Source organism: Chlorocebus sabaeus, chromosome 11 (genome assembly GCF_047675955.1).
Source record: "Chlorocebus sabaeus isolate Y175 chromosome 11, mChlSab1.0.hap1, whole genome shotgun sequence".
In the NCBI taxonomy this organism is placed as follows: domain Eukaryota; kingdom Metazoa; phylum Chordata; class Mammalia; order Primates; family Cercopithecidae; genus Chlorocebus; species Chlorocebus sabaeus.
In genome coordinates this window covers 47054454-47064252 of record NC_132914.1, presented here as the reverse complement: position 1 = coordinate 47064252, position 9799 = coordinate 47054454, and the positions used below count along the sequence as shown (strand labels likewise).

Sequence of the window (9799 nt, the reverse complement as noted above, 5' to 3'; positions counted from 1 at the left end):
CTTGCCTCAGCCTCCTGAGTAGCTGGCATTACAGGCTGTGCCACCACGCCCAGCTAATTTTTTGTATATTTAGTAGAGACAGGGTTTCACCATGTTGGCCAGGCTCATTTTGTATTTTTAGTAGAGACAGGGTTTCACCATGTTGGCCAGGCTGGTCTCAAACTCCTGACCTCAGTTGATCCACCACCTCAGCCTCCCAGAGTGCTGAAATTACAGGTGTGAGCCACCGCACCTGGCCACAGCAACCCTTTTAAAGTAGATACTTGGCTCATACCTGTAATCCCAGCATTTTGGTAGGCCAAACAGGAGGGTAGGTTGAAACTAGGAGTTAGAGACCAGGCTGGGCAACATGGCAAGACCCCATCTCTACAAAAAAAAAAAAAAGCCAGGTATGGTGGTGCCTGTCTGTAGTCCCAGCTACTTGGGAGGTTGAGGCAGGAGGATCACTTAGGCCCAGGAGTTCCAGGCTACAGTGAGCTGTGATCACCCCACTAACTCCAGCCTGGGCAACAGAGCGAGACCCTGTCTCAATAAATAAATAAATGAAAAAAAAAGTTTTTTTTTTTTTTTTTTTTGAGACAGAGTCTGGCCCTGCCACTCAGGCTGGAGTGCAGTGGCGTGATCTCAGCTACCTACCTCGTCTCTGCCTCCCAGGTTCAAGTGATTCTCCTGCCTCAGCCTCCCAAGTGCTTGGGATTACAGGCGTGCACCACCACACCTGGGTGATTTTTGTATTTTTGGTCGAGATGGGTTTTCACCATGTTGGCCAGGCTGGTCTCAAACTCCTGACCCCAGGTGATCCGCCCACCTCGGCCTCCCAAAATGCTGGGATTATAGGCATGAGCCACCGTGCCTAGCCAAAAAAATGTTTTAAATAAAGTAGATATTATTATCTCAATTTTAAAGGAAACTAAGATTCTAAGAGGCTGAAGAAATAAAAAATACAACTAGAAAATAATGCAACCTGATTCAAATCCTACTGTTGATTCTTCTGACTCAAAAACTCATGCTTAAGGATGAAAGACAAGTCATAGGCAAGGGAAAAATATCTACAACGCATATTACAAAGGGTTAAGGTTTCTAACATGCAAGGATTCCACCAAACTAGATTTGAGAGAGACAAATAGGAACACAATTTTAAAATAAATAGAGAATATAATGAAGCAATTCACTGAAGAGAAAATTCAAATGCCCAATAAAGATTTGAAGAGGGCCGGGTGCGGTGGCTCATGCCTGTAATCCCAGCACTTTGGGAGGTCAAGGCGGGCGAATCATGAGGTCAGGAGATCGAGACCATCCTGGCTAATACGGTGAAATCCCATCTCTACTAAAAATACCAAAAATTAGCCAGGAGTGGTGGCGGGCACCTGTAGTCTCAGCTACTCGGGAGGCTGAGGCAGGAGAATGGTGTGAACCCGGGAAGTGGAGCTTGCAGTGAGCCGAGACTGCACCACTGCACTCCAGCCTGGGTGACAGAGCGACATTCTGTCTCAAAAAAAATAATAATGATTTGAAGAGATGCTAAACTTCATTAGGAGTCAGGGAAATGCAAATTAAAGTAATTAGATACTATTTCTCACAATCATCTTAACAAAAGTTTAAAAGAGTGGTAACATTCCAAGCCAGTTACAAAGAAAATGCCAGTTTCTTGCACTTGGTGAAAGTCTAAATTGTTAAAACGTTTTTCAGAAGAAATCTGACACAATATCAACCAAATACATTTGTTTGAGGCAGGGTCTTGCTGTGTTGCCCAGGATGGAGTGCAGTGATACCATCACAGCTCACTGTAGCCTCAACCTCTCATGATCAAGAAATCTTCCTACCTCAACCTCCCAACTAGCTGGGACTACTGGCACATGCCACCACTCCTAGCTAATTTTGTGTTTGTTTGTTTTGCTTTTTTAGCAGAGATGAGGTCTCGCTAGGTTGCCCAAGCTAGTGTTGAACTCCTGAGCTCAAGCTATCCTCCCACCTCAGCCTCACAAAGTGCTGTGATGCCAGGCCTGAGCCACCATGCCTGGCCCAATACGATATCAATCAAAATTGTAAAAAACATGGCTTTTTTTGAGATGGAGTCTCACTCTGTCACCCAGGCTGGAGTGCAGTGGCGTGATCTCGGCTCACTGCAAGCTCCATCTTCTGGGTTCATGCCGTTCTTCTGCCTCAGCCTTCCAATTAGCTGGGACTATAGGTGCCCATCACCACGCCAGGCTAATTTTTTTTGTATTTTTAGTAGAGACAAGGTTTCACCATGTTAGCCAGGATGGTCTCGATCTCCTGACCTTGTGATCCGCCCACCTCGGCCTCCCAAAGTGCTGGGATTACAGGTGTGAGCCATCACGCCCAGCCAAATATCATGTCTTCTGTTCGACCCTACTTATCACTTATTGGGATATAGCTTCAACAAAAAACAAAAAGCATCAGTACCTATATTCAAAGATATTTATTGTAGCCTTGCTCATGCTGGAAAAATAAGAACTGCTTATCAGCAGTTCCCATTTGAGTAAATTAAAATATATCCATATTTTGTAAAAAAAAAAAAAGAAAAGAAAAAAAAAAACATAATAAAATTTGAGAACAGTGGCCGGGCGTGGTGGCTCGTGCCTGTAATCCCAGCACTTTGAGAGGCCAAGGCGGGCGGATCATGAGGTCAAAAGATTGAGACCATCCTGGCCAACATGGTGAAACCCTGTATCTAGTAAAAGTACAAAAAGTATCTGGGCATGGTGGCGCACGCCTGTAGTCCCAGCTACTAGGGAGGCTGAAGCGAGAAAATTGCTTGAACCCAGGAGGTGGAGGTTGCAGTGAGCTGAGATTGCACCACTGCACTCCAGCCTAGCAACAGAGCCAGATTCCGTCTCAAAAAATAATAATAATAAAAATTTGAGAACAGTAAAATAATTTTCCATATCAAGGAAAGACCCTAATCACTCCTTGGTCTCTTTTTCCTTATAGATTATTTTGAATATATTTATATTTTATAGAAGTAGTGCTACATGTCATATTTTTTGTTTGTTTTTTGTAGAGACAGAGTCTTGCTCTGTTGCCCAGTCTGGAGTGCAGTGGCGCCATCTTGGCTCACTGCAATCTCCGCCTCTCGGGTTCAAGCAATTCTCCTGCCTCAGCCTCTGAAGTAGCTGGGACTAGAGGCGCACGCTGCCATGCCCGGCTAATTTCTTTTGTATTTTGGTAGAGATGAGAGTTCGAGACCAGCCTGGTCAACATGGTGAAACCACATCTCTACTAAAAACACAAAAATTAGCCAGGCATGGTGGCAGGCACCTGTAATCCCCGCTACTCAAGAGGCTAAGGCAGGAGAATTGCTTGAAACCAGGAGGCAGAGGTTGCAGTGAGCCAAGACCCAGCCTGGGTGATAAAGCAAGACTCCATCTCAAAAAAAAAAAAAAAAAAAAAAAAAAAGAGAGTGAGAGAGAAAGAATAGTCGCTAACGTAATTCCACTATTGTTTATTTATTTATTTTTGTGTTTTTGAGACAGGCCGTCACTGTGTCACTCAAGCTGGAGTGCAATGGCACAATCTCGGCTCATTGCACCCTCCACCTTTTGGGTTCAAGTGATCCTCCCAATCTTAGCCTCCTTAGCTGGGACTACAGGAACACCCCACCACACCCAGCTAATTTTTGTACTTTTTGTAGAGATGGAGTTTTGCCATGTTGCCCAGGCTGGTCTTGAACTCCTGGGCTCAAGCAATCTTCGTGCCTTGGCTTGCCAAAATGCTAGGATTATAGGCAAGAGGCACTATGCCTGGTCATAATTCCACTTTAAAAATTACAGGCCGGGCGCGGTGACTCAAGCCTGTAATCCCAGCACTTTGGGAGGCTGAGACGGGCGGATCACGAGGTCAGGAGATCGAGACCATCCTGGCTAACACAGCGAAACCCCGTCTCTACTAAAAAATACAAAAAACTAGCCGGGCGAGGTGGCGGGCACCTATAGTCCCAGCTACTCGAGAGGCTGAGGCAGGAGAATGGCGTAAACCCAGGAGGCGGAGTTTGCAGTGAGCCGAGATCGTGCCACTGCACTCCAGCCTGGGCGACAGACTGAGACTCCGCCTCAAAAAAAAAAAAAAATTATATATATTACTCAGATTTAACATCCAGAAAGAAGAAAAAAATGTAAAGAATGCACACACACAAAGACAGCAAGAAAGCTGCAGTAAAGGCACATAATTTAAAATCATGTTCCTGGTTTCCAATCTTCCTCTGCAAAGTGAGACATCCTGGGCCCTTTCTTTCACACCTGGCTAGTTACCTAGAATTGAATAAGGCCCCCTTGAGATGCTCCAGCTGCTGGTTTTCTAGGGTTCCCCAAAGTCCCCAAAGGGACATACGACATATAAAATCATGAATCTTTCTGAGTCCCCATAAAACAATGTTATCTGTCCCTCCTCCAGTGTCCCAATACACTATTTATAGCTCTTATGACATTTAGTTCAAAACACTGAACAAGGGCTTTGATATCTGTGTACCTGTGTCATTATCTCCCATCAGATTGTATGCTTCTAGGAGTAGGGTATGTAGCCCAGAATCAGACCTCAAATAATGGGAAGACCTGAGAAGTCAGCCAGTCCAACCACCTACGTAAAGTCTGAGGGCTCTCCAAAAATCCTCCTCTAAGCAGAGGAGGAAGAACTACCCCCATTCCACAGTAGTTTGTTCCTTCTTGGAGAAAGTGTAGCTGCTAGAAAGTTCTCCCATAAATGGAATGAAAATATTTTTCTCAAATTTTGAAATGTAACCCTAGTCTCACCCCATCTATAGAAAAGATCAAATCCTTCTTATCACAGGACAGCTTGTGAATACTAGAACCTTCACATTTTTTCTTCAATCTCCTGACATAGTGCTTTACACATTTATTTATTTATTTATTCATTTATTTATTTAATTTTTGAGACAGAATCTCGCTCTGCTGCCCAGGCTGGAGTACAGTGCAGTGGCTCAATCTTAGTTCACTGCAACCTCCACCTCCCAGGCTCAAGTGATTTTCCTGACTCAGCCTCCCAACTAGCTGGGGCTACAGGTGTGCGCCACCATGCCTGGCTAAGTTTTGTATTTTTAGTAGAGATAGAATTTCACCACGTCGGTTGACCAGGCTGGTCTTGAACTCCTGACCTCACATGATCCTCCCACCTCAGCTTCCCAAAGTGTTGGGATTACAGGCATGAGTCACCATGCCCTGCTGTTTTACACATTTAAAAAATAGTTAAATAACCTTCCTCTATCACACATCAATATATCATGGGTAGGATAAGGTGGTGTGTTCTCTAAAAGATATATTTTTTTCTAATTAATTTTTTATTGATATATAATAGTTGTCCATACTCTAAAAGATATTTGACTGTTTTATAATATGCCTTTCACTCTCTGGTTTTAAGAAAAATTGTCAAGAATGCAATAGCTAAGAATTCAGAAATTCAGAATATAAACACATTCTTCTACCACAATCTTTTCTCACCCCATTAAGGTTTTCTCATGTTCCCTGCAAGCAGTTTCTTTTTCTTTTTCTTTTTTTTTTTTTTTTGAGACAGAGTTTCACTCTTGTTGCCCAGGCTGGAGTGCAGTGGTGTGATCTTGGCTCACCACAACCTCTGCCTCTCAGGTTCAGGCGATTCTCCTGCCTCAGCCTCCCAAGTAGCTGGGACTAGAGGCGCCTGCCACCACGCCTGGCTAATTTTTTGTATTTTTAGTAGAGACGAGATTTCATTATGTTGGCCAGGCTGCTGGTCTCGAACTCCTGACCTCAGGATCTGCCTGCCTCGGCCTCCCAAAGTGCTGGGATTACAGGCGTGAGCCACCACGCCCGGCCCCTGCAAGCAGTTTCTTTAACCTTGTTGGGATGCCATTCCTGGGCAAAGCTAGATTTGGGACAAGTTGCCTAGCTCTGATAGGAAGAGTCAATCCTCAGGGGGAAGTTTCTTTTCACCTCCGGGATCCCCTGGGCTTCCTGGGTTGACTCAGGACTTCATACGCAGCCTGGATCTCCAGGAAGTGCCTCTGTGCCTCCTCTGTCTGGTCCAGGTTGTGGTCTGGGTGCCAGATCTTCACTAGTTCCCGGTAACTCCGATGTATTTCTTCATTTGTTGCCCCTTCTGAGAGGCCCAAAACCTTATGGAAACAGAAGATGACAAGTCAGAATCTCCCAAGTTGTTAGGGTACCTGGGCCTCTCCTTGCACCTTTGCTAAATCAGGCTATCATATCTCTAGAATTGGCTTCTACTTGCCCATGGGAAAGGTCCAGCAGCTCAGGTTAGAATTCCAGCCTTAGAGAACAATAATAAAAGAAAAAAATTATTTTAGAAAAAAGAATGCCAGCCTTTTGAAACATAGACAAGCTCTAGATCTCATGGCAAGGGCCATTAATCACAACTGTCCATTGTCCAACGTGGAACTTCATATCCCTGGCAAGATCTCTTCCCCACAAAAGACATAAATATATGTATGTCCACCAAAGGCATGTACAAGAAAGCTCATAGCAACTTTATTTATAATAGCCCCAAACCAGAAACAACCCAAACGTTCATTAACAATAGAGTGAGTAAATAAACTGTGGTATAATCATACAATGGGATACTACACAACAGTGAAAACAAACAATTTACAATTGCAAGTAACAAGAGGAATAATGGCCGGGTGTGGTGGCTCATGTCTGTAATCCTAGCACTTTGGGAGGCCGAGGCAGGCAGAGCACCTGAGGTCGGGAGTTCGAGAGCAGCCTGACCAACATGGAGAAACCCTGTCTCTACTAAAAATATATAATTAGCTGGGCGTCATGGCCCATGCCTGTAATCCCAGCTACTCAGCAGGCTGAGGCAGGAGAATCGCCAGGAGGCGGAGGTTGCAGTGAGCCAAGATGGTGCCATTGCACTCCAGCCTAGGCAACAAGAGCGAAACTCCGTCTCAAAAAAAAAGAAAAAAAGAAATCAAGAGGAATAAATATCATAAACATGATGTTGAATGAAAGAAGAAAGATGCCAAATACAAAAGAACACATAATGGATGGTTCCACTTTTTTGGAGCTCAAGAATGAACAAAACTGGACCGGGCATGTTGGCTCACGCCTGTAATCCCAACACTTTGGGAGGCCGAGGCGGGCAGATCACAAGGTCAGGAGATCAAGACCATCCTGGTTAACACAGTGAAACCCTGTCTCTACTAAAAATATGAAAAATTAGCCAGGCGTGGTGGCACGTGCCTATAGTCCCAGCTACTTGGGAGGCTGAGGCAGGAGAATGGCATGAACCTGGGAGGCAGAGCTTGCAGTGAGCCAAGATAGAGCCACTGCACTCCAGCCTGCACAACGGAGCAAGACTCTATCTTAAAAAAATAAAAAAGAAGAAGAATGAGCAAAACTAACGTATGGTGACTAAAGTCAGAATAGAGATAACCTCTGAAGGTGGGAGTATAGGCCGAGAAGGGGAATAAAAGAACCTTCTTAGTGCTGGAAATGTCCCATCCCTTGATCTGAGTGGGGTATACATAAAATTAGTGCACCGTATATACGTTGTACCTCAATAAAAAGTAAATAATATACACATATATTTTTCCTACTCTACTATTACAGCCTCTGTAACCTTTGCCCATTGCAAACAGATATCCAAAGAAGCCAGAACATCCTTCTGGCACCTGGCCAACAGACGTAAGTACAGTGCTTCCACATGAGGGCCACCAGAGCCACCAGACAGGACTGAGGGAAGAAAGCCTTACCTGGTAAGCCAGCTGACGCTTCTCATCCTGAAAACTGTGAACAAATTCATAGAGCTTCTCCCACTCCTGGAAGTAGCTGCTGTTGAAGCCAGTATCTCCCATCAATAGCCTCCAGATCCGGTAAGGCAGAAGGAGGACAAACTCCATGAGGCGGCCAAGAAGAGGGAAGAAGCTGAACCAATTCAAGAAGGAGCCAAGGGTTTCTGCCACATAGCTGAGGGTGGCAGCTGTGTTGCAGAGGGCACTGTATGCCAGTGGGCCTGTGAAAGCAAGGTAAGCCAAGCCCAGCCGGTAGAGCCGCACACTGAGCGGCTCTGACACCACCAAAGCTTTGTAGCGGCGATGTTTCTGAGCTGTAATGCTGGCGGCCACACTAATGGGCAGTATGGCTATGGGGCGGCCATAGAATATAGGTGAAGTGAGAAATGCTGCCCCCAGAGTGTTCTTAAAGTCTGAGGTCTGATTGCCAACAGCAGCCACCAGCAAGACCCCTAAGCCAACTGCCAGTGGGAGGGCCACAATATAGAAGTTGACCATGGACGAAAGGCTAATCAGTGCCACAAGGCCAAAATAGATGCCAACGATCACCTGGGCAGCAAAGCGAATGGGACTCAGAGGGGGTGTCACCCCTCTGGGGCTCTGCCTCTGCCCCTGGGCTCTGTTGGCCTGAGCTACAAAGCTTGGGAGCTTCCAGAACTCCCAGAGCCAGCCCAGCCCACCTCCCCCCAGGGTCAGCATCCAGAGCAGGGCGTGGCTGTCCCTTCCCAGGTACAGGTGGTGAAGCCCAGCAGGGCCCCCCACAGCCCAGAGGGCATAAGGAGCCCCTTGGCCATCCTCTAAGGCAAAGGTCTCAGAACAAGTCCGCTTACTCGCAGCACAGAAGTCTTGGAGTCCTCTGTGAGAATCATGGCCGTCATGGCCCCAGAGTTATCCTTAGACCCTAAGAGATGGGAAAAAGCAGAGTCATAAGATGATGTCCAAACTCCAACACAGCAACCATTTCTCTTTCCAATAAAAGTCGAGTCCAGATCTGCCTGAGTCCCCAGTGCTATTTATCTCATATCCCTTGTCCTAGCACCTCAGTCCCATTCTTTACAACCACAGTGACTCCAGATTTAGAGGAGAAAGCTGTTTAAATTTCAGACCTCCCCTCAGACCAATGACCCCAAATGACTCATGGGGGGATGTGTAGAGGGGCAGAGCTGCATTGGATGCCTTTCCAAAGTTCCCACACATTTTTAAAGCCTCGGCCTTACCCACGACTTAACTCCAACTGTGGCTGCCCTCCCACACTGGCCCAGGCTTTAGCCCCTCTCCTGCCTTCCTAACTCTCCAGGCCATGAGATTTTCCCACAGGTCAAACTTGAAAGGGGTCCTGAATTCCCTCTACTAAAATATCCTGGAAAACTACGTTTGACCTAGACCTTTGCACCCCACAACTCAACCACCTCTTTCGGAGGCCGGCTTGAAAAGTCACTCCACAGCAGCTGGACGAATCCTCACAATATCAAACCAGACGTCAAGCGTGCCTGCCAGTGTCCCCTCTATCTGGAGCCACCACCAGTCAGCACCCGCTAGTCCCAAATTAAGTGGCCGTACCTGGGTGCCCCGCTCCCAGACCGAGTCAGACCAGTCATTTCCTTTGACCACAGAGTGAAAATGACATGTCTCGCCCCGCTCCCACTTTCATCCAAATGGACTTTGTCTTTTGTGTCTGTTGTGTCACGGAAGTCCGGCCTCCCCAGGCCAGGCTCCTCCTCAGGGCCCTCCCCGGCCCCCTCGGGATCACATTCCCGCCTGGGACTCCTCCCGCCAGCCCTCGAGGGGAGGGTGCAAGGCTCTGCAGACGCCGGCAGCTCCAGCAGACTCAGCGCCCAGCCCAGGCCCAGCGCCTTGCGCACCACGGCACCACCGCCGCCAGGTGGCGCTGCCGCCGACGGAAGGGCGGGTCCGGGCGGTCCCCAGACTCACCTTGGGCGGGCGCCGAGTCACAGCAGCACAGGACTGCCCCTATGGAGGGGCTGCCTGGAGGAGCAAGGACGCTCCTATCTGTAGTGCTAAAAAAAGGACAAACTC

The 9799-nt window shown here is 47.0% G+C and overlaps 1 protein-coding gene across 1 annotated transcript; it reads right to left on the bottom strand.

Annotated features, from left to right (window-relative positions):
• Positions 1 to 4871: 4871 nt before the first annotated feature.
• DNAJC22 (DnaJ heat shock protein family (Hsp40) member C22) lies at positions 4872 to 9479 on the bottom strand. Its single transcript, XM_008003143.3, has 3 exons — positions 9323 to 9479; positions 7724 to 8663; positions 4872 to 6124 (listed from the first exon to the last, which is right to left on the bottom strand). Exons 2-3 carry the CDS (start codon positions 8459 to 8461, stop codon positions 5939 to 5941), a joined length of 924 nt encoding a protein of 307 aa, XP_008001334.3. The 5' UTR covers positions 8462 to 8663; positions 9323 to 9479; the 3' UTR covers positions 4872 to 5938.
• Between the last annotated feature and the right edge of the window lie 320 nt (positions 9480 to 9799).